Below are 24,751 nucleotides of genomic sequence, written 5' to 3'. Positions count from 1 at the left end.
ATCAAAACAGAAGCTACTGGGTACTTCTACAGTAGAAAAAAATGTGGATCAGCAGTCTACAGAGTGAAATAGTTGATGTAAAGGACATAATATGCACATGTTTCTTGGAGGGTTTACTTTAGACTAGCTCCAATTTGGAGCCAGGGACTGAATGCAGCTGTAATGTATCTTCTCGATTAGTTTCATTTGAAAGGAGTGAAGGTCACGTGCTCTGGGATTGCTGCACAATGTGAACCAAAGCAACCTTGGAGTTTTTCAAGAAATCAGTCTACTTTCAGGCTTAATGTATAAATATATTTGATTGTACTTCTGGCAGCAAGAGAAGACACCTGTATGACTACTGCTGGTTAGCATTTAATCAACATTTTCCTAAAGGTGAACTAAAGGAGCCAAACATTTTGATACTTACAGGCTTTAAGGATTCTCTCAATTTTGACCTCATAATAATCAAAAACATTCTTCTGTGTACTGTTGAGAAGCTCCACCTCATACACTGCAACAGACAACAACTTTGTGAGTCTGGGTAGAAACATGAAGTTACATACAGAACTGAAAAATAGGTATGCTTTCACCAGATGTCAATGTGGAGGTCAGTATATCATCTATTCACAAACCATAAGATCATAAAAGACAACAAGATAGTTATGCTGTGTATCTAATATACTTTTAGAAAGGCAGCTACAAATCATCAACCTCTAGACTTGTATTCCCTTCGCATATATACTTTTTAGAATAAGATAGTTTGTGATTCAGTTCTCACTTTTTTTCCCCATCCTTCCGATCATATCTAAGTCACCAAAGCTGCTGAAACAGTTTTCCTTCAGTAGCGTTTCTAACTTTCCACTCAAAGAAGAGGCCAGAAAGGTAAATTAACCAAAGAGAAAATATTCACCTAACTCTGTAAAAGGAGCTGCTAAACTATGGCATGTTGACTGTAAAAACTACTCTCTATCTCCATTCTGAAACATTACAGATCATGGGGTCAATGATATCCCCACCACTGGTCTTTTCTAAACCCTGCAATGCAATGTTATCTACTTTTCCTTCTTCAACATACCACTACAGCTATCAGACGTCTTTACTTTTCCCCTTCACCCCTGGATGGCTTTACTTCATCTTCTCAGCCCCCAGGCCAGATGCAGAAACTCTACTCATTTCAGGAAAGGTCTAGGCATACAAGGCTTCAAATTTATTCATATTTTTTTTTGAAATTAATTGTTTTTAAAACACATCAACAATTGTCTTTCATGCCTTACCATAATCTGCAATAGGCTGGTAGCACACAAAATTAAAACGTGAGTTTTCTGTTACAGTTTTACTGAAAGTAGATTTTTGTCTTGGGCAGGGACCTAGAATGAGGAAAATAAATGTATCTGTCTCTCCAGGTATGGATATTTAGATAGATACAGCATACAATCACTCATCCACTCAACATTACAACAGAGAACAAAATAAAACAGCAGAATTACTTTGTTAGAAGTGTGATGGAGTGCTTTTTTTTTATGTACATATACATATGGTTATATATATCACATGAAACTATCAAAACAATCATATCTTCAGAACAAAAGTTTTCAGTTTGGTACCAAGCATACTAGAGGACACTTTGTGTCCTGTGTAATGCGTTAGGCTAAACGTACTGGTCCTTTCTGGGCATAACAATTCTCATGTTAATGTTTCTTTTAAATTGGCATGTTCAGTCATTCCTTACCTTCTGCACACTGGCAAGCATTGGCCTGACACACCTTCGAAAGCATGGCGCTGTGCTGGGGAGCATTGTAGAAGACACTGCACTTTCTGTCTGTGGAAAAGAAATAAAATGTATTGGCTTATATATCTCAGGTGGAAGAGCCTAAGCAGTAGGCTCTAACATTTGCAGCCCAGCTTTTCCCTGGTCCAGACAAATCAGAGCACTAAAGGATGAGATGTACCTTGTACCACAAAGACCTGTAGCCTAAACACCTACAGTAGAGGGATCACCTTGACTTTCAGCTGGACAAGAATCTGGGCTGCTGTTTCTGTTGTTGTTTTTTTTTGTTTTGTTTTGTTTTTTTTTTTTAAGTTGTGCTTTTGCCCCCCACCCTCCTCCACCCCACACCCCTTTCTTTTTCTTTTCTCTGAAAAACATCCATCTTAAAAAATCACCTTTGGCAATAGTGCAGCAATAAGCACTGCACTGTATCAGAGGAAGGAGATTAGATTACCAGTTTTAAACCAGTTAATAGGTTAAACCTAGTATCTATAGCCATCAGACCAAAAAGTCAGCATGAACAAATTTTAAGCAGTGTAAACTGTCAGGAATTCCTCAGCTTCAGGCAAAGCAGAGGTTTGATCTAATTTTCAAATATTGTTTTTATGATTCTGGCAAATGGGGATGATTTGCATTTAATCTTCTCTGAATGGGGAATGAGACTGGTTGCCCAGGAAGCACAATACATAAGCCAAACCTCTGAGGCTGCCTATCTTACATGCATAGAAAGCTTGAGCGAAAAGATAACTGAATGTAACATAATTAATAATACCAAGAGAAACGAGATGTCAGGAAACCTTATTTAAAAATCCGTAAGTGTAAAAGTTTCTATTTCCAATCCATTTGCAACAACAGACCCTTCCTTAAAAGATCTCAATTTAGATAATCCTCAACTGTGGTACTAATAATTTCAGACAGGCTATTTTAACTCTCAGCAAAGTCAGAAGGTTTCATGTTTTTAAAAACACTAAAAGGCATTAAAAATACTTTTCAATAGACTGGAGTTTGCTCTTGAGAGTATCTCTTTGGTAAGTTACATCTTTTTTTCTTTGTCTTTACCAGGATTGTAAAAATCATAAAGGATTGCATTTGCTGGCTGAACCAAGCCCATCGGATTAATTTGCTTTGCCCCAAATGTTATACAGTCGGGATCTGGTCCAGTTGTGAGCTGGAGAAAAAAAAAAAATAGATGTGATGAGTAAAATATCTGCTGTCAGTTCCTTACTCATTTATGCCTATACTAGCCACTGAATGCTTGTTTCTGATGGCACTGGTGAGTTAATCCTGATAGCTCTGCCTTCAATTTGAAGAAGCCATTTTCTTCCATGATTTTACTGGGAGATGTTATGAATTATAAAATCATGGGATATCCTGAGTTGGAAGGAACCCACCAGGACCATTGAATCCAACACAGGACTACCTAAAAAGTAAACATATGTGTGAGAGCATTGTTCAAACACTTCTTGAATCTGGCAGGCTCATTTCCATGACCACTGCCCTGGGGAGCCTGTCCAAGTGCCCAACCAACTTCTTGGTGCAGATCCTTTCCCTAACCCCCAGCCTGACCCTCCCCTGTCCCAGCTCCATGCTGTTCCCTCGGGTCCTGTCGCTGTCCCCAGAGAGCAGAGCTCAGCGCCTGCCCCTCCGCTCCCCTCGTGAGGGAGCTGCAGGCCACCATGAGGCCTCCCCTCAGCCTGCTCTGCTCGGGGCTGAGCAAACCCAGGGACCTCAGCCACTCCTCTGGGCACTCTCAGATAGCTTTGTGCCCTCCTTATACCGTGGCACCCAGAGCTGCACACAGTGCTGGAGGTGAGGCCGCCCAGCGCAGAGCAGAGCAGGACAATCCCTTCCCTTGCCTGGCTGGCAGTGCTGGGCCTGATGCACCCCAGGGTACAGTTGGCCCTCCTGGCTGCCATACAATCATACCTGATTTGGAAGGGACCCACCAGGATCATTGAGTGTAGTAGGATGGAGTCATAATCCGAAACATAAGGCAGTATACACAGAAACTAGGCGGTTTGAAGATCACATCTGTTTGTTACTGAATGGCTCTTGATCCAGAAATATTGAACTTTACATGCCAGTCAAATTTTCAGAACCACCAAATAATGCTTCATTAATTTTGGATGAAGGCAACTCTTCTGGCTAGAGAGGAGTTCTCATTTTGGGGACTGAAGCCCAAACCTGAAACACAGACTATATCATCCATAACATGGAAATGGAGGGGATGAAGGTGCATCTTTCCCTTTCCTACTCCCTATGAACTGAACTATTGAATAATAATACATGGCAAAAGTCACGGGAAGGTAATGCAGTGTGAAAAACAATGATGGTAAGGTTTAAAAACAAAGCAAAACAAAACTGAAATAGTGAAACAGAAAACCATTGGATTTGTTTACCTCACCAAAGTAGAGTAAAACCTTTCCTTCCTTATACTCAAAGTGCTGAATGTATTTGTCTGAAGATGTTACCAACTGCAGGAAAACAACAAAGAAACAATATCAGAACAAAAACCTAACAGAACAGTAGCACCATTGCTATCATCCTCTGTATTCTGTTTTGCTTTGTTCAAGTGTTTGTTTTATTCTGCCTTCTTTCTTCTACCCTAAAAGAAACAGTACCTGAAAGCAGAAACCTGGACAAACCTCCATCAAACCAGCATGTCCCAGAAAAAAAAAAAAAAACACCTCTAGCTGCCTTCACAGAGAGATATGCTTCATTTCCCTCCTTCTGAAAGACATTTTTAACATCCCTCCTGTAAGCACAGGAGACACCATGCTGATGTGCTGTATGAGATTATTGCTAGTGGGGATGGCAATATGTGTAAAGACAGGAAAATATTTAAATGCCATCCAAAGACATGCCCTAATTTCTACTTCACAGAAATAAAGGCTGAACTCTGCTCATCACATTTTCATGCTCATCACATTTTCAAAACAAGAATATCCAAAATCTGTTTTACTCTGATTATTCCATGGACTTTGGAAATATTTATGAAGACAAAACATATATAGAAAAGGCTATAAAGGATTCCACAAAAAATGCGTTTCTCACCTGTTCAAGTTCCTTTGTGTCAGGCTCCAAGCCACTCAGCAGAGAGAGATCGACCAGGGACATCTTTGGTGGATTGGAACCTGTGGACCTTTATAAGGAATACCAGCAACAGTGAACATCTGCACAGAACTGCCAGCTTTGTTTGGAAAGTTTAGTTCTTCAGGTTTGCTAAGTGTGAGACAAAAATCCAGTCTGAAGTTGATTTTTATTTTTGCCTCATTAAGAGTCATGAGGCAAAATTACTCACCTAAACTAGTCAAATGGTCATACAAAACACGTCTCTCACCTAGGCTTTTTTTTTTTTTTTTTTTTTTTTTTTTAATAGCTGATAGACAGAAACAATCACCTTCAAAGTACTGTTTATCCCACCATAAAAATACGGTTGAAGAAAGACAGGGAAGGTAAACAGCACTTGTAATGTGTCTGTTTTTCATTATGTAAAGAGAGGAGGAGCTAGGAAAGTGGCTTGTTAAATTTCTTATAAGTTAAATTTATACTGCTCTTACTCTTCAAAGTCAAAATCTTATTTTAAGCCTTGCCCTAGCACTCAGTATCTCTTTCTGAACCGTGGATTTGATAGCTGATAGATGTTTTAGATGTTTCATAGTGACTAATGGGGAAAATAATGCTTCAACCAGCAGACAATTCACTGAATGCACGGTTAACCAAGAAGAGAGAAGCTTGGGAATTGGAGTAATTCCAGTCCTGCCCTGTCTGGGGAAGTTCTCGTCACTGTCTAGGAAGAGGGATAAAAAAAACTGCTTCTGAGGCTCTGACAAAAGTCAATGGAAAAGCTAAATTCTCCTGGTGAACAAAATGTTCCACCACTCTGCTCCTCTCTAGAAGGGGAACTCAGGGCAGATACCACTTTGGGCTTCTGCAAACCCTGCCAAACTGTGAGAGGGAGCATGTTCCAGTCTTACTCTGCACTGGAGAATTTCTTTCCAAAGAGTTCTTTCCTGAGTTTGGAGAATTTCTTTCCTTGCCTTCTCTTGACTTCCATACCAACAGGATACCACTTCTGCCTTCTCTCCTCCCTCACATAGTAGTAGATATCTTTTCTTTTTTATGAGGCAAGAGTGCAACCATGAAGGAAATAATAGCATCTCTCTCAAAAACCAACCAACCAAACAACAACAACAACAACAACAACAAAACCCTCTGTAAATGTATTATTATTGTTTTCCAATTGTATCTACTTTATTAATCACAGAATGGTTGAGGTGGGAAGGGACCACTAGAAGTCATCTCATCTGACCCCCTTGCTCAAGCAGGGACATCTATAGCAAGTTGCCCAGGACCATATCCATATGACTTTTAAAGACCTCCAAGAAAGGAGACTCCACAACCTCTTTGGAAAACCTATTCCAGTGCTTTATCACGTACACAGTAGAGAAATGCTTCTTGAAGTTTAGATGGAAACTGTGCCAGGTGACAGGACGAGGGGGAATGGGCTTAAGTTGTGCCAGGGGAGTTTTAGGTTGGATCTTAGGAAGAACTTCTTTACCGAAAGGGTTGTTAGACATTGGAACAGGCTGCCCAGGGAAGTGGTGGAGTCACCATCCCTGGAAGTCTTTAAAAGACGTTTAGATGTAGAGCTTAGGGATATGGTTTGGTGGGGACTGTTAGTGTTAGGTCAGAGGTTGGACTAGGTGATCTTGGAGGTCTCTTCCAACCTAGAAAATTCTGTGATTCTGTGATTTTGTGCCCATTGCCTCTTGACCTGTCACTGGGCATCACTGAAAAGAGCCTGACTCTCTTCTCATAATAAATGGCTTCTTTCAAATGATTAGGTAGCCAGAAAATTCAGAGTCTCCCCAGAGAACGAGTCATCATCAGTGAGTCTGTCGAGGCATAAACTGCAATGGGTGTTTGAGGTCTACATAAACTCTCTAACCCTACACATTGTATGGAAACTGGAATTGAGGATGTAGATTCACCACGCATGTGTACCTGCCAGGTTGCCAGGTGGAATGCTGAGCTCATGAATATGAAGAGGGCAACCAAGAAAAACTGCAAATAAAAATGAATATATCTCTTAACGAAGGCTTGATCTCCAAACCACCTACCTGACACAGACTTTGTATTGCAGAGATTCTTCTGTACTGGGAGAGACCACATCCCTTTTTGTTCTGCTGCGGATATCAAACCAGTCTATTTTAGACAGGGGCTCATCATATGTACTGTCGTCTGCAGCAGGAGAGTCTTCATAATTATAGTATTCCTCAGAGTATATAGAATCTGGAGGTGATAAACACAATAAGCCGTGCATATATTTGACTGAGGAACTGCTAATTTGATTCCTTTTTGTATAATGATAAATACAAGTGGGCAGTCATGCCATCTCCATGGGCTTTATAAAAGTTTGTGGTACACCGTCTCAGTATTTCTAATCAGTCCAAAGTTAAAATATGAGGGATAATTATAGTAAGAACAAGCAGATCTAGCTAAGAATGGAGTTTGGGCCATACATTTATATATAAACTACAATCCCTGTCTCAAAAGTTTACCTATTCAAACAGAAAAAAAAAAATGCAGACATAGGCAGAGGGGATGATTCTACACTTCAGGGAAAGGAAAATATAGCCTTGCTCATATGAAAATGTCTAAAACAGACCTGCCCCAAAGAATATTTTAAGGCCACTTGGTAGGTCTCCAGGTAGGTCTGAACTTTCCCTGCATGGCAGCCAGGAACACCATGATGGGAGTTTATCCCCCCTCTCCTCCCAGCAACAGAAGAGTTACTGATAGTACCAATGTATCTATTAGGTACCCTCTGCACTCACAGTCACTCAGAGAGCTATTTAACTATTCAAATTTATTCCCACTCTCTGAGTCTGGAAAACCATTCATTATTATTATCACTTGGTCAAACACATCACCTTTGATACTCAACCACATCTCTTTTCACTCACCAGCATACTTAACCCTCCCTTCCATTTCCACCGTCAAAATCAGGTCATTACATATGTTGTTTTTCACCTCAGATGACCAGTACATTTTCAAGACCTAAGACAAAAGCATGACCATCAAACCCATTAAAAAATCTTTAAATGACAAGGGATTTACTCATCCAGGACTTCAGCAAATGTTGATGAGACATGGGAATGTGGAGTGTCTCATAGGCACAGACTAGACACAGGGGAGGTCCATGTGCAAACCCCAAATGGCCAGGGACCTTTGACACAACTCCCCATCCACACCACAAAACATTCTTTGAAACTCCAGCCACCTCTATTTGCAGTATTTTCTAATTAACTTTTCATGTATTTCATGGTGTTAAATATAGGCAACAGTAAATGTTTATCAGTGCAGATGGTAGGCCATGAATTTTAGAAGTTTGGTGGTAGGAGAAGAAAGGTTGAAGCCATGGGAAGTAATTTTTCACTTGGTTTTCAAAACAGGAATTAAAGAAGTCCAGTTGGACTTTTAATTTCTGATTTATGGCTTACACTCATTGTCCCGTTTCCTCTGCCTTGTACAGACACTTGAAGTTTTCTCCCAAGATCAAACTGCAAGCAAAAGCAAAATGTAGAGATTTAGTGTGCGCTCAGCATCTGATGTATTACTTTCCTGTGATCTTAATAGCCTTCTATGGCTTTTCCCCTCAAAATTGAGACATGGGAAATATATTGCTATGGAAGGGGTTGTGAGACCCCAAGCCTAATGTGATTTTTAATGTGCTGGGCTGGAGCATCTTATTCTGCTATTCTGGGGCCCAGGAGACAAATTTTTCCTGACTTCACTTTCCTTTTTGTAGCCAGGATTTGACATTTCCACAGGTCCAATCGCACTGAATAGCAGAATATTTCCCTGCTCCCTTCTTCACTCCTTAGCAAGATTTTGAATGGGATCCTGGCTCCTTGCCACTATTGGGGAATGTTCACATCACCAAAGTTCTTGAAGGAGCAGTGCAGGGCCTCTAAATTTTCCTGATAAGCAGCTGTTGATTTTTTTTTTCTCTCTCTAAAAATATTATGTGGTTGTTTTACAGATTAAATTGTTGAAAACCAGCATGACTCATCTATCACGATTGTTTAACATGAGAAAAACTATGCCAAGTAGCCCAATGTTTCTCCTGTTTGAGGAAAAAAAAAAAAAATCTTGGAACGATGAATGGTTGTGTACCTCTAGCTCCTTCTGAATTCCATCATCACTACCAGTCAAAACAATAGTGTAGTCTTTTTGTCTTCCAGGTGTTCCCAGTTTTACAGTTAGATTGGTAGAACCAGTATCTAGTGCCTGTATGCTGTATGCTGACATTGCTTCCAGGGCCACCACTGTGTCCTAGGTGAGACAGAAATAAAAATAAAAGTAAAAATCATAACAGGTTATTTCAACAGTACATAAGGTTGCTTAGTTACCTGAAGCTATTCTTCAGTTCTACCCTTTTTGCTGATTTGAAGTTCTCCTCTATCTGTCTGTTCCCATCTGCACAGACTATTCTTTTTTTTTCACTACCCATCTTCTTCTTTTGTCATTAAAATCCCCAAAACACTGCAGGTCTGATCCTTGACAATTACAAATCTTCATAAAGACAAAGAATCTTTGCCGGCTCATAATACTGTCTATTAAGGGGCCAAAATCTTGGGTGTTTCATAAACCAAAGTTTGCAGAAGTTTAGGATTAATTGTTATGATGCTTTCAAACCTAAATAATAAAGTCATCAGGGATCTACTATTTTCTTCCCACATCCCAAAACGCCATGTGGGCTGATGGTGAAGCACCTGTGTAGAGCAGTATCCACCACCGTAGTTCTTCCTTTCCATCAGCCACGTAGCAATAGGCGTTGCATACTCCAGGTCTCTCAGGAGCAATGCTTGAAGCAATGCGTATGCAGTGGTTTCCACCGAGACTGCATCGTTGCCATTTCCCCAGTAACGCTGCTGCTTTTCTGCAAGAATAACTCAGTTTTGAATCCCCTTGGTAAAAGTCTACACAATTGATATTGCATGCTATAGCACTAAGGAACCACAAGACACAGTTGTTGTCATGAGACCAATGTATTCATAGGGAAGCAGAAATAATGGAAAAGAAAAACATGCCATTTTCAGTTTTGGCTTTTGTAATCATCACAGTCTAATGACCCCATTGTACAGTGATGTCCATGTGATGGAGTGGTAGCACTGTGTTCAGTGGTAACCCAGTGACAAACATATTAATTATCTCTGTAAGTCCCTACACTTAAGTTGTGTCTATTAAACCATAATTTATTTCTCAAAAATTGAGAAACTAATAGCTGGGCAGAGCAGCCATACAACCAACTGACTCAGCATTGATCCCAGCCATAAAATGAAGGGGAAGAAGTGATGTCCATGTGGAGCTGAAACAAAGCACTCAGAACTCAAGGAGAGCTCTGAAGATGGCAAGGGCATCTTTCCTCTTCCTCACAAATTCTAGACTTTTTGCATATGTAGCTACTCTAGCTACTCATTCCCACAACCCACCAAAAGTTTCTGCTTACTGGCTTACACTTATTTTTGTGTGTATGGGGGGGGAGGGGGTGGAGGGGAAGGGAGGGAGGAGGACAGGGTCAGAAAAAAAGATGTGCTTTAGTGGTGTAGAAACTTTGTAAGCAGCAAGGGAAGCAGAAAAGATGATTGTCTATTTACTATGGTTTTGTTCCATCTCCAGTAACAGATAAGATCACAAGCAAAATACACAGTGTTAAATTGTTACTTTGTAGTGATATCAATTACACAAATTACATATATGGTTATGTAATTAAAATACTTAAGTATATTGCACATATACATACACATTTTTATAAAATTAAATGCCCTTCACTTACTTGATTTTGCTTTATTGTTATACCAGAGTGCTCAAAGTCCTTTAATTATGAGGAGTGATTCTAGTTGAATTTTCAAGAATAGTTACTAGTACCTGAATTAAAAACAGAACAGCTCTTTAACTTTTCTTTCACCGACTGGGCTTCACCACCATCAGACTGAACAAGCGTCAGAGCATAAGCAGTGATGGCTGTAGAATAGCAGTTAGTATTCCTTGGAAGTTGCATTTTCATGTAAGCTACAGCTCTTCTAACAGCTTGTACCTGTGAAAACAATAGGATCCATCTGAAAAGCTCATCAAGACTACTAACTGTTAGTGAGTACTAGTACAGTCATTTTTAACACACTTTTAATAATTACTAGTACAGTCATTTTTAACACACTTTTAATAATTTTTGCTTTGTGATTAAAGCCATCAGTGATGGAGTGAGTAGCTCAAAACACCTTGCAACTAATAATAATGCAACAAGTTGCATTAGGCAACTGCACTTTTTCCTGTCTGCAGATGTATTAAACAGACCTTGCCATCCCCAGTACTTTAAGACAGTGGGGTGGACATGCCATTGTGAAAATGCCTTCAAGGTTATAGATAGGTTTCCTACCACATCAGGTGACTCTTTGTAAATCTGTAGAGTATGTTGCAATGCTATGGTTACAAAGGCTGTTAGTGCCAAATTCTCTTCTGCTGTCCCAATGCCACCCTGGAAGATGAAACATGAAAAGGAAAAGTAAAACGTACATGTTCTTGCTTATGATTAAGTGTACAAAATTACTTTTAATGAAGATGAGGATCTTGTCAAAACATCTAACCACAAACATGCAGTTTCACCCTTCAATTTTGTTCAACAACTTGTGTCTGTCTAATAGCATATCTTCTACTATGGCAATGTTAAGAGATTGAGAACCCACCACATCCTTCATCTGGTGATAAAAAATGCAATTAACTCAATACTAAAGATTTGCAGTTTTTGTTTGGACTGGTCCTAGCTTCAACTGTTTTTGCTTGTCTGCTACTCCCTATATATTCAAAAGCACTTTAAAACTTTTTTTTCCCTTGTAAAAGCATTTATTCACCATTACGAGATCATTGCCCACTCTTCTTGATAAGCTAAACACAGTAAACACAGTGCCCCCTGTAGCTTTTTTTTTTTTTTTTTTTTTTTTCCCTGAAGATGTGCATTTTCATTTCTTTTCTTCTTTCTGATTATTTTGCTCATGCTTTTCTTTGACAATAGGATCATTATTACCCTTCTGTTTCACTCAGCCCCAAATGTTTACCCTTTGGAGAAGGACAGATTGTTTCTTTGGAGAGACTCATGTCTGTACAAAAGTATTATGAGCAGTTCCTGAAGCAAATGTGAAATAGAAGATAAGTATGCTAGCACAAACAAAGGTTAAAAAGCTTTTTAGCCAGTTCCTGAGATGGTTTTTAACATCATTATATAAGCTGTGGAACTGGCTTTGAGGGTAAAATCCACACTATTGATTTTAATTATATAATTAATATATATATATATTTTTCTTTGTAAGGTCAATGCGAAGATATCTTCATTTTCAATGGTTTCTGGAAGGTTCATATTGTTTTTATACCCTAGATGCATAGAGAGTAACAATTTAGTTTTTCTGGATACTTATAGGAGATGTGTAGGCTAGCATATACTCTTGGAAATTCTGATTAAATATTAAGATTTTTGCTTTTCATGAGAGTCATTAAATAATGAAATAGGTTACCCAGAGAGGATGTGGGATCTCCATCTTTGTAGGTGCTCAAGACTGAGCTGGACATGGCCCTGGGCAACCTGATCTAATTAGACCTCTCCTGAGTGGGGTCTGGACTAGATGACCTCCAGAGGTCCCTTCAAATATAAGTTATGATTGTTTGAATTTATAGCTTTTTGTCAATAAAGAGCATGATTTTTACCAAGCAAAAAGAACTAGTTTTCTACATCCTCTAGAGGTACAGGTCAGCTGTAAAATCACACAAGATGGGATTAAAAGATAAAGGTGGTGACATCCTAGCCATGTTTCTCTGATGGATCTGTTAACAGACTCATTTTACTTTACAGATTTTGTACTTACATTGCAGTGTTGCTTTTTTTTTTTTTTCTTTTAAAAACACGTATTGTTACTCAACATTTCAGAATATTCCTTGTGATCTCTAGCAACCTTAAAGATGTAACAGAATCTTCTTAATACTAATGACTTACCTGCATAGTCCTGTCCAATACTGGATGATGGTCGTGGAATGAACCATCTTCCTGCTGTTGAATAAGCAAGTAGGTAATCGAATTGCGTATATGATTGTCTTCAATACTAATGTATTCTTTGCACCTTGTGAGTACTTTAACAATGAAAGCAGTTAACCTGCACAAAAGAAGATGTTCCAAAGTTATGCTGACATATATTTATAGATGAGTATATTAATGGGAAAAAAACATTCTCAATCTGCATGTAGACTCACATTCAATACAATGTACTCACAATGATAGTGTGAACACTCTGTGGCAAATGCAAAATAATCTGGGGCTCAGTATAATTCTCTTTCATCAAGGACTAAACACTCACAGAGACTTATAAGACTCACTATCCATTGACAAAAGTACATAGGCAACAACACAGTCACCAAATTTTGACCACTACCCCCAATAATTATGCGTTAAATGATAGCAGTGGTATTTTGGGAAAAAAAAAAAAAAAAAAAAAAAAAAAAGCGCATAAAAGAACCAAAGCTGATTATGAAAAATATGCTTACCATACACTACTGGGGGTTGATTTAAATGCTCCATAGGAACCATCATTTTTCTGAAATTCAAGCAGTCTAGTATAACCTGTGGGAACAAGACACCATATAATTGCTCAGAAGATACACATATTTCTTGGCCATTTTTGTACAGCACTTGTATTAACATGGATGTGTTCATCATTGACTAGTGGATGTGTGCATGGAGATGTTCACCTGTACAGCAAAGAGGAAATACCTGTGTCAGCAGATTTTTACACAGAAAAAACGCAACATTTAGACATTATTTTGTTTTGTCTGATTTAACAGAGCAATGAGAACAACCTGACAACTGCAGATTTCTATAGATACATGGCTACCAAGGCACTTTCTGCATGGTGAATCTTGTGAGGCTTATTCCCCATTATTATTCCCCATTCCCCAATTTGCCAAGCTGTTGACTTTATGGTGCATAGAATCAAAAAGCATAGAAAATATCTACCCATGTCAGATGAATGTTTTAAAATCATGAGTTGTTGCCTCTGTTCTACACAACTCATTTTCTACCCCAGTGATGTTCTTCAATAAGAATCAGTAAAAACATAATCTAAAGACTAAATGTTGGTGTTTATATCATTATATGTATGTTATAACAAATAGCAAGTTATAAAAGTAGCAAGACATCATGTCACTTTGGACAATCTTAAGTAAACGGGCAACAACTTCCATTCAGCAAGTATTAGAATGTATTTTTTTAATCTCTTTTTTTACCTTTCTTCTTCAGTAGGCTTTATGCAGTGTGCACACCACTACAATTAGAAAGATCCATGATACCTGATACAATACTGATAGCATTCAAGCTCAGTGTTAGTGCCTGTGAGCTGAGACATCTCCACTTCCAGATGCTGTGGCCCTGGCTTTGGTGTACATTTAACATCATCTTGGGACCACGTCTTGCAATGGACTTTTGAAGAAGCAGCCCGTCAGCTGTCCTCTCCCAAAGTAAACTTCTTCCATTGCTCTGCTCAAGGCTGTTGGAGTTATTCTAGCTCATGTAGTGAATACCCAAGTGTGCAAGAGAGAATGGTAATAGTATGATTACCATTGGGAGTTTCTTTAGTGATACAGCTTTTGCCAAAAACAGACTTCTGTAGCAGAGATGCCTAAATTTGAGCTGGTCATCTGAGTCAATGTCTGTGACCCAGGGGGATAGAAAATAATATTTTTAGAACATGATTCATCTTGGTCTCTTGTGCACATCTGTATTAGTCTGAAATGATTCATGCTCTGCAACTGCCCATTTATGTCTATTTGATCTGAGAAGAGTTACTGTTGATCAGCTCATATTTTACTTTGCACTTCTAAATTAGGCAAGAGAGAGGGTGGACTGTGAATGCCAACACTCTGCAATGTCAGATGCAAGCAGACAACCACCTAAATCCTCCTCACTGATTTTGTTTCTCATGTCCATCTGCAGGTTGTCAGTGGCGTTTCTGCTTGGCTGTGTTAAGACAAGGCTCACTCCTTTTGAGAGCAGCAGTGGTTAATGTGCAATGAAAGGAGATAACAAAGCCAGTATCAGATGGTGTCTGTCTTTTTACTGTGTACCTTTTTCAATCATCTTGATGGCTTCAACCTTACGTTCAGGATTAAAGTTCTTCCACTGCTCGCTGGCATCCAAGTACTCAATAGCATAGACTGTGGGGGCCATCTTCACCATTGTTTGCTCAGCACAACCCGTGGGCACCTTAATAAGTTTCTCAATTCCATTGAGACTAAGACAGTTTTCAACAGAATCACCCATGGGATCTCCTGTTGTAAAAGACATAAGACATTCTATATTTCAAACTGACTGGTATAACATGAATAAATGCAATACTAACCACAGAGTGACACCCCAGCACGCCCTGATTACACAGTTGCCTGTATCTCATTATTAAACAGTTTGCAGCCACTTATGTCTATATGTTGGAGAAGAACAAGGGTGAGCTCCCACGCCCTGGGAAAGCTGGAGACAATGAAGGAGGATGGAAGAGAAAGAGTCCTGAGGCTGTTAGAGGGAGGCAAGCAAGGAGCAGGGGAAAGACTGGTGCCTCAGATTCAGACTAGAAAGGTCTTGTCAAACCAGACTTGATCCTCCCACAGATGGGAAAAAAAAACAACAATAAAAATCATGCCTTAATCATGTCAAGCTTCTGGGGCATTTTTTTTTTTTCCCTCTACAATTTTCTCACTTAATGAGTTTAAGTATGTCCATACTTTAGAACAAGGATTTGAAATGGAATAGTCTTTGCATCAAGGTTGCATTATTGTACAGTTCCTGAGAAAAATAATTGTTATATTTAATAAGAATATTAGATGTTTTTGAAATATGTATGCATGAGCATATGTATGTATAAGATTATTTGATTAAATTAATATACGATTCTTCTCTTCAGAAAAACAGATCTTTCCAGAATTTATACATCAGAGTGTGGCATCCTTATTTCTGAAGAATAAAGAAAATTTCTACAGGGGTCATGAAGTGTGGAGTTACCAAAGAAGGTGAACTCTTCCTTTCTTCTCTGGCCTTCCCAGAAAGTTAGCCTCAGTGCAGTGAGGCAGGATGGACTGCATAAAAGTATTATATCCAATACAAAAGAGAAGGAGTAATTAGAAAGAGGTGAACTACTGGATTAAACTAGGGGCTGTTTTCTTTTGTAACTCTGGCATGTAAGGGAGACCATTTTGATCATGGTAAAAAAAAATAGGAAGGAATGAAGACTTGGTGTTCTGAAATGAACAGCACAAGGTGTGTGTCTCTTCTTACCCACAGAAATTTATTGATGGAAAATAACATTTACCTTTCAGGTTAACAAATACACGACTGTCAGAACCTGGTACCATATTAGATGGTCTGTTCAGATCCAGTGTATGGGACTTAACTACAAAGAAATAATAAATAGTGATCCACATCAAAACTCTTTAAGCATAAAAAAGTACAGTACAATTTTAAAACATACTTTTAATTAAATGTCTTACAGCTGATGAAATTTACAACAGAATTGTTATCAGAAATATTAAATGAAAATTCTGAAAGAAGATGCTTATCTTTCTTAATTTTATTTTTTAATCAACAACATTTTTTACTTTAAAGGAAGACTTTAATTTCCATTCCTTATTTGATTTTTTTAAATCTATGTTAAGTTCCATTACTGAATAAAATAGAGGCCTACTTAATATTTTATAAATGCTACCTATAAACACAGATGTAACACAAATCAATTCCAGACATTTAGAATAAAATTATTTTTCTTTTCTAAGTTTTTTACTTTTTTTTTTTTTTTTTTTTTACTTTTTTTTTTACTATGTTTTGGATGAAGAGTGTTTTTACCTTATGAAATGCTTCATCACAGCTGTCAGATATTCACATCAGGCTTTACAACCCCTATTCCTATCCCAGACCTGATATGTATCTAACCCCTAAGTGTAACTTACCGTCACTATTAATGCAAAAGGTCTGTTCTTCTCTCTCTAATACACCTTCAGCCTGTGTAAATGAAGAAAGAAAAGTCAAAACTTTTGCCACCACTCACACCTGAGATTAAGCTGCAAGACAACCATATCTCTACCTTTTCATTATACCAGCAGATGGCAGAAATAGGTCATTTTGAAGTAAAATTTCTTTCCAGGTAAAAAGGAAGCTTGAAATCAGAATTTCAGTTTCCCAGTTGAAACACTAATGAATTATACTGATTTTTTGTTATTACCGACACATTTCCCTTGATGAAACCAAAGATAAACCAGAAAAATGAAACTTTAAAGTCTATTCTCAGCTTTGTGACTATACAAGTCAATTTCACAGGTGCACTTACTTATATAAACCTTTTTTCTATGAAATCCACTGAGTTCTGAGTTTATCTTGTTAAAACTCAAAAATTTTTCCCTTCTGATTTCCACACATTCATCATTAAAAAGCCTGTATTTTAATAAAGCTTTTTCTACAGACAATTATGTTGTTTTGGTGTACCACTAAATGCTGTGCTTATCTCCAGAACAGTTATGGTCTGTAACAACAGCAAGTCCCCAGCATCCCATGCATTATCTTTGCCCACAAGGTTGCACCTTGGCACTAATGCTGCAGAGATTCATATTCTGCACTTTTTGTGTGGATTGAAAAGGGCTCTCAGTGTCCTACTTCGATTCTGTAATGAGTCTGTGCAGATCAGTGCCAACTTTTGAAAAGTAATTTATTTTTTTAAAAGGCTTAGAAGAGAAGGCTAAAGTTCAATTTTCAAAGTGGAAAAAAAAAAAAAAAAAAAAAAAGAACCAATATATCAAATAATCAATACAATGTCTTTGCTTGCCTGCATGTGTTTTACCTCTGCAATCGTTAAGCTTGGAGACCAATTAACTAGATATACAATAATAGTATTAAACTTTATGTTTAGCAGAAGCTGCTTCTCAAAGTATTCCTAGATGAATATTTTCAATCTTGGCTTCATAAAAGAAAAAGACTGTTTGCAAATGTTGATTAAACAGGTAGAAGTTAAAGATTAAGAAATGTACACTGACTGCAAAGGATGTTGTTGCAATGCTACTGGTAGAAGGATGCCTTTTTGTCTTTCCATGTATACTACTTACAAGCTCACCACAGATTTTCTTCCTCCATTTTTTTTTCTTCCCCCTGTTATAGCTCAGTCTTTGCTGAGAAACAGGTTTCATGAGATTGCTTCCAGCCTTATGTTTCTCGGATATCACTCCCTCCACAAGAGCTCCACACATAGAGAATATTGTATTTGAGGAGCAATATATATTCATGAAGTGTCCACCCTCAACTGGCTCTACTTACCACAACTTTGAGGTTCTTCCTAATACTATCACCGTACCCTGAAGTTTGGTCAAAAGCAGAAATAGTAATTGGAATTTCTCCCACAATCAGAGGAACAACTGAGAAATAGGCTGGTGTTGCAGAGTTCCCCTTAACCAGCAGTTTCAGCTGCACTGACTTCTCTGTGGCCTCTGCAGTGCATAGCCCCTTCACTGCATCCATCGTCACTGTGACCTGCGGGGACAAGGCAAGGCCTGCAGTCAGGGCTGGCGCATCACCGCATGGGGAAATGCTCAGCTCCACCATGTCGAGATAAGAGAGGGAAATGAGAAACAGATATAACACAAGACTTTTGCTTTTGCTTAAAAAGGAAACAGCAATACAGACATTTTGCAAGAGCGAAAGTGATTTCCAATCAGCTCCCCTGAATTTCCTGTACTTGTATTGGCCTTACATGGCACTTTTGGCAGCAGAGGGGCTGCAGAGGTGGCCTCTGTTCTATAAGAACAGTCCAGAGGGTGTCCCATGTCAGATAAAAGCCAGCTCCAGCCAGCTCCAAAGGGACACACTGCTGGCCAGAGCTGAGCCAGTGAGTGATGCTGGTTGTGCCTCTGGGAGAGCAGAATTAATGTGGCCTGGAGGAGGCTGGGGCCCATGGAGAGCCCCCACAGGAGCAGGCCCTGGGCCGGAGTTGCAGCCCATGGAGAGGAGCCCATGCAGGAGCAGGGGGCTGGGGGGAGCTGCCGCCCACCCGTGGGGGACCTGTGCTGGAGCAGTTTGCTCCTGGGGGATGGATGGACCCTGTGGTATGGAGCCGTGTGGGAGCAGTTCTTGAAGAGCTGCTGCCTGTGGACAGCCCCCGCAGGCTCAGTTCAGGAAGGATGGCATCCCGTGGGAGGGACCCCACAGGGAGCAGGGGCAGAGAGGGACCATGAAGGGGCATCGGAGATGAAGCATCAGGGACTGACCACAGCCTCCATTCCCTGTTCTCCTGTGCTGCTTGGGGAGAGGAGGTAGAAGAGGGTGGATGGGGGGAAGGTGTCTTTAGTTTACTTTTAGTTTCTCATTGCTCTAGTCTGTTAGCAATAGGCAATATACATGAATCACCCTATACTGAGTCTGTCTCTGAGATCTATCTATCTATCTATCTATCTATCTATCTATCTATCTATCTATCTATCTATCTATCATCTATCTGTATCACACTAGTTGATGCTAATATTACCTGGAGATCTTCAGGCAGATAGTTGTAAATCACTGCTTTTATTTCCAGCTGTTCATGTCGTTTAACTGAGTATGGTAATCTCAAGGACACAAAAAAGTCTTTGAAAACATCAAAGGTGTGGGGGTCAGCTATGCAAAATCCTGGGATAGAAAAAAAAAAAGCATACTTGTGAATTACACATTTAACATAAGTCAAATAAAAGTGCCTGGAAATATGGACATGGTTCTTAACAGGTAAAAATTGGCAGTGATGTCAGTAGCTTCTGTGAATGAAAAGTGGCCCAGCCTTCCTGCAAAAGCTGAGTTTAAAACATAATGACCTTTCTTCACGCTCTGTAAATAAACTCCATGACCATTACTGAACCCTTGGGTACAGATGGTCAGAACTCACTCCCTCAAAAATTAAAATACAAAGCAGTGTTATCACCACTGCCTTTCTTGTGTAAGATAACAGCTGTGTGGAAAATAAACTAGAAGGTTTAGAGATTTGAAAGAAAAGAAGACTCTTCTGAGTGTTTGGTGCATCTTCCTTTGTAGCTCATTTCATCCTGTTTTTGTAAATATACATCTATCCTTTAAATTCCAGCTTTAATATGACATGAAAGAGAAGAGAAGTAAACATCGTGGTAAAAACCCCTAGTAGCTTTTCAGTATAGACTGTCATACTCTGTCAACTTGACATCTGTTTTGAAAATTACACATTCTTTATTCATCCGCACAGAGTAACCCAATAGAATAGCAATTGTGTACCTTTCTCGGGAGATATGCTTACTGCCTGGACTTCCCAGGTAGTTATAGAGTCAGGAGCGATGTTTGTTACACTAAAAAACACACAAAAAAAAAAGTATTAAGAAGAGTTTATATGTGTAAACATTGCTATTTGCAAAACTTTGAATATTTTAAGGGGAAAAAAATCCCTCAGTTGTTGAGACAACACACTTGCAAATATTCTGAATTCCTCTGTATCAGATAACATATGCAACTGATATTTATATACATTTTACTGTACAAACTTAGGTGTATTCATCTAGTCAGGTAATACAGTACCTATGATTTCCAGGATTTTTCACTTCTTTAAAATTCCACCACCAGCTCTCAGGAAAATAACTGCGTAAGTTGAGAGACATTTCATCAAATACTTCGTCTTGTTCATCAAAGTCTGAAAAACAAAGGTGGGGATTCTCTTCTGAGGGTTTTGGCTGATGACCTTACACTGTCTAGCAGGGCATCTGACAGAGAGAAGGTAGTGTGAAAAGTACTCAGAATGAAAAGACTTCATACGGATTTAATCCTGTACATTAAACAAAACAAAACAAAACAAAAACAAAACAAAATGAAACAAAACAAAAAACCACCAATGACTACAGATTTTCATTGGAAAAAAGAAAAAAAAATAATTATTTCTAAGTTCATTAATTGCATGCTGCCAAACAAGAAAATAGTCACCTACTCCCCTTAACTAATAAGTGGCAAAGATGTTCCCACCATCACATATTTGTGACAGTGAATGAGAAACATGATAGCAGAGATCACTCTGAATGTGGTCATTCTCAATGTGAAGGTTTTTTTTTTTGGTAACAGTAGCAGTGTAGACAACCCTTAGCCCCCTCTTGCCCCCCAGTGAAGGGTCATTTTTTTTAGACAGTTGCATATCACCATTCTTTACATCGTGCCAAGCCCACTCTGACTTTCTTCTTTGCTGCCTCCTTCCTGAGGGCTGTGGCATTTTCACAACAGGTCTTGAAAGCCTCTTTGCAACCAGGGGAGCCAGCAACCTTTGATAGTCTTTGCAGACAAGAAAACCTCATGGGAATTAATTTCATTCCATCTTCACAGCATTTTCGAAGACCAGGGTCTTGATATTTGCTGACTGCAATGTAAATAAAGCCCAGAATTAGTGCTGTGGAAGCAGCAGGAAGTGTTCATTGTGTTCATTCCTGTCATTACTAGCAGTTAATATTAAGTTTATTAATATTGCAACAGTCTACCTGCATCCAGGGACCTACTTTCCATTCTAAAATCAGTCCACAAACACAGGAGCAAAGCATAGGTCCTACACCATCTCAAGTATTCTAGTGTATGCTTCACTTCAAATAGAGACTGTGAATTAAAAATGTCCCCTTGATATGTTGGAATTAGAAGTCATGATAGAAATAGTCAAAGCTGTGTGTTTCAAGCCCTTGTGTCTTCTGTCAAGGAAATACCAAAAATCACCTTTTGGAAATTGGTCTAAAGGAACATTTAAAAAAGAAATAATTTATTGCATATTTTTTAAAATTAGGTCCAATATTGTACTGGCAATTCTCTTACTTGGAACACAAGTACCAAAGCTGGCACAACTTTGAAGCAGAATGTCAAGGAAAAAAAAATGAGGGAGAGGCAATAAAACAACTTCTGTCTATAAAAATAAGTTTGAAAAAATGTAAGGCCAAAACTGATTCCATAGCATGATATCTAGTTGAAGTACTTCACATCTGGGTTTACTATAAGATGTTGAACTAGTTTTCATGCCTATCCAGACTGATCTTTGCCTTTGTTTTTTGGTTTGTTTTGATAGATGATGCATCATGTCACAAGGCATAGTATACACACATATTCTATGTTAAATCACGTAACAAAACAACTGGGACTATGACTATCTTGGTGTCCTTTACTTAGTTTCCCAGCAGATCCCCTCTCCTAATAGCCTTTCAGGAAACCTAGATGAATGAACATACCAATTCCTGAAATTTTCTGCCGGAAATCCAAAGATCTCTTCTGTCTTCCGGTAGCTTGGAGGCACGTGTACCCTGAGAAAGCAGAAGAGAATAGCTTTGTTACGACGCTATGGCAATAATAGCCTGACCATTCAGGTCACTTGTGGAAGGACCCACCTCATTCACAGAAGACCTGCCTTTTGCAGAGGCACCTTACAACCCCAGCCAGCTTTGGCTGATCCCGGGTGAGCTGGGTGCCAAAGGACCATCAGCCAACATCTGGGCTGTCTGAGCTCCCATCACCCAGTGGAAGAAAAGGAAAAGAAAAATCCAGAGGGAAGGTGGTTCTTACAACAACAACATGATAAAATGATTTGATTTTCAAGCTATCAGCCTCACCATATGTACGGTGATTTGTACAAACAACTAAAGCAAAGGGCAGATTTCACTTACCTTCCCGAACCTTGGATTTAATTGTGTCTGATAAAAAGGCCAGACCAACATCAGTAAAAACTTGAGCACTGTCTCTACCACCACCTGCAGAACATCCAAGATCATACGAATTCATTGCATTAAATACCTGCCAAATAAAATAGCATAGATGAATTGCACGCATTTGCAAGAGTATTATTATTATTATTTATATTATAAAATTCTTACTACTTTTGACTTGCAGAAGCAAAACAAACTGGTGGGATGAACTACACTTGGAAAGTGAGATTAAAGCTGAGGAATGTTTTAGTTGGCACAAAATTTCAATTAATGCTTTTTTTTTTTTTTATAATTTATAGTCTCATCTGATGTAGCATGGAAATTCTGACTGCTCATTTTAAATCTAAAATTTCAAGAGAAAACCCTTTTCAAGTTTAACAAAAATTTGATTAAGGATTTAATAACCACTAGTTTCATTTAATCTTCTCATTAGTCATGGAAAATTTTTCTTGACTAGTAGATATGATACTTTCTTCTTAAAGTTTTCTTACTTTTTTGGCTGTAAGTTTATTTTTCTTGTTCAAAATAAAAACTGCTTTATCAATCACAGCTAAGGCAATTGTTCCCGCATGGTCCGTTTCAATCAATAAATTGACGCTGTCTGTTGGTTCATACATCTGATGTTCTGTTCTCACTTTAATCTAAACAGAAAATATTGAAACAAAAATGTCACATTTGTTAATAAAGCACAAACATTCTTTGGGCAAGGAATACTATCAGCTGTGTCTGTCACCAGCATGAGGCTGGGCTACATTTCCATTATGCAGTGTTTCTGCTTGGGATCCTGTCTTCTGAAAGATACCTCCCACTGGTGGACAAAGAGGAAGGTTTAAAGTCTTGTGTGCAGGATATTGGACATTACCTTTCAATGGGACATAAGCACCAATGTGAATTAAAAGTATGTGTAAGGGCTTTGCTGAACCAGGGCTTTCAATATAGCTTTGAAACAACTCTTCATTGTTTTCCAATGGAAACAAAAGTAATTTTGGATGGCTGACAGTTTTCAGCAGTTGAATTTCATGCTCTAGTGAAAAATATTTTTTTTTTTTAAATAAATTTATTTTTTTATTATTATTTTATAATACCAAAAGGAGAAGGAAGGTGAAGAAAAAGCATAGGAGGACTCCTATTTTGTCCACATTTTTTTTTTCTACTGAAAATAATTGTTAAGAAGTGCTTTTGAAGTGCTACAAAATTTCAGAAAAGAATAAAAATAAATAAGTTGAAAATTACTGAAAATTCTTTCTTTCTTTTTTTTTTTTTTTTTTCCTGATAAGTTCACTTTCCTTCATTTGATGAATCATACTGCAGAAAAACAAAGCTCTCAAGGGATTCTATCTCTCAGAGTCCTGCTGGCATTTCCCTGTAGATTTCTATTATCTATGCACATACATAGAGGGATTTACCTCTGTGAAACCATATTTTTCATCTTTTTGAGGCACAGCCTGTCCTATAGAAGAAGATTGTCTCTGATATCATCCCTGGGAGTCTTTCACCTTTTAGCAAGAATCCTGATGATTGTCTTTTTCAATAAAAAATGAAAATGTCCATCATGTTTTTCACTTTTCAGCCCCAGGTCTGCACTCTCTCTGGTGATTTTTATTATCATTTTGGAATACAGAATCAGAAGTTATTTGCTTTGAAAGTACCTTTCCTTCGCAGACGTCCATAACGTCTACCCATACAGAATCAGCAACAATCTCTTGACGGCCCTGGTTTTCAACAAAGTAGTAAGCTAAGAAGCGAAAGGTGGGAACCATCTTCTCAGTGATTTTGAGGTTTATTGCTTTGTTTGAGGAGGGGACTCTTCCCAAAAGCTCAGCTTGTCCCTTTGCCACAACCTGCAAAGTGGAAACAAACGTAAGAAAGTGAATGAGCATAGTGATAACAGAATAGATTGGGCAGTACATGGCATTATATATATATATATATGTGTATATATATATATATATATATATAATGGATATAATTATCTGGGGCCATCTGATGAAATCCTCACAGACCTCATTTAGGGGACCAAAATCTGGGAGAGAGTCTCACCACCAAGTTCCAGTAGTGTCCTCATCACCCTGCCTGCCCAGTGCTATACCTTACAAATGCCCAGAAGCAGCAACTCCAACCCTATGCCGAGCTGCCTAATTAAAACAGTCCCTGCAAACCTAAACGCAACTCCTCGGGATGCAATTATTCCAAAGCATCATGACAACAGCTCCTATT

The 24,751-nt window shown here is 38.6% G+C and overlaps 1 protein-coding gene across 1 annotated transcript in view; it reads right to left on the bottom strand.

Moving 5' to 3' along the window:
- Positions 1-24,751, bottom strand: part of LOC311207332 (complement C4-A-like) — a gene marked incomplete at its 3' end in the record, with an annotated part of 45,796 nt that overhangs the window by 4,988 nt on the left and 16,057 nt on the right. Inside the window, exons 13-39 of the mRNA XM_084283329.1 lie at positions 24,184-24,375; positions 23,026-23,175; positions 22,496-22,622; positions 22,064-22,135; positions 21,013-21,216; positions 20,394-20,505; positions 20,097-20,167; positions 19,348-19,487; positions 18,144-18,356; positions 16,790-16,841; positions 16,156-16,236; positions 14,921-15,124; positions 13,346-13,421; positions 12,801-12,957; positions 11,196-11,294; positions 10,688-10,856; positions 9,532-9,698; positions 8,933-9,091; positions 8,257-8,316; positions 7,720-7,813; positions 6,874-7,045; positions 4,805-4,892; positions 4,150-4,224; positions 2,810-2,918; positions 1,712-1,801; positions 1,257-1,349; positions 410-493 (exon numbers count right to left, since the gene is read on the bottom strand). Coding sequence (XP_084139455.1) covers positions 410-493; positions 1,257-1,349; positions 1,712-1,801; positions 2,810-2,918; positions 4,150-4,224; positions 4,805-4,892; positions 6,874-7,045; positions 7,720-7,813; positions 8,257-8,316; positions 8,933-9,091; positions 9,532-9,698; positions 10,688-10,856; positions 11,196-11,294; positions 12,801-12,957; positions 13,346-13,421; positions 14,921-15,124; positions 16,156-16,236; positions 16,790-16,841; positions 18,144-18,356; positions 19,348-19,487; positions 20,097-20,167; positions 20,394-20,505; positions 21,013-21,216; positions 22,064-22,135; positions 22,496-22,622; positions 23,026-23,175; positions 24,184-24,375 — 3,310 coding nt within the window. The remainder of the gene's footprint in view (positions 1-409; positions 494-1,256; positions 1,350-1,711; positions 1,802-2,809; positions 2,919-4,149; positions 4,225-4,804; positions 4,893-6,873; positions 7,046-7,719; positions 7,814-8,256; positions 8,317-8,932; positions 9,092-9,531; positions 9,699-10,687; positions 10,857-11,195; positions 11,295-12,800; positions 12,958-13,345; positions 13,422-14,920; positions 15,125-16,155; positions 16,237-16,789; positions 16,842-18,143; positions 18,357-19,347; positions 19,488-20,096; positions 20,168-20,393; positions 20,506-21,012; positions 21,217-22,063; positions 22,136-22,495; positions 22,623-23,025; positions 23,176-24,183; positions 24,376-24,751) is intronic.

The sequence above is a fragment of the Netta rufina genome (assembly GCF_964035555.1).
Source record: "Netta rufina genome assembly, chromosome: 1".
Taxonomy (NCBI): domain Eukaryota; kingdom Metazoa; phylum Chordata; class Aves; order Anseriformes; family Anatidae; genus Netta; species Netta rufina.
The sequence above is the reverse complement of the archived record's forward strand: the minus strand, read 5'-3'. Positions and strand labels throughout refer to the sequence as shown.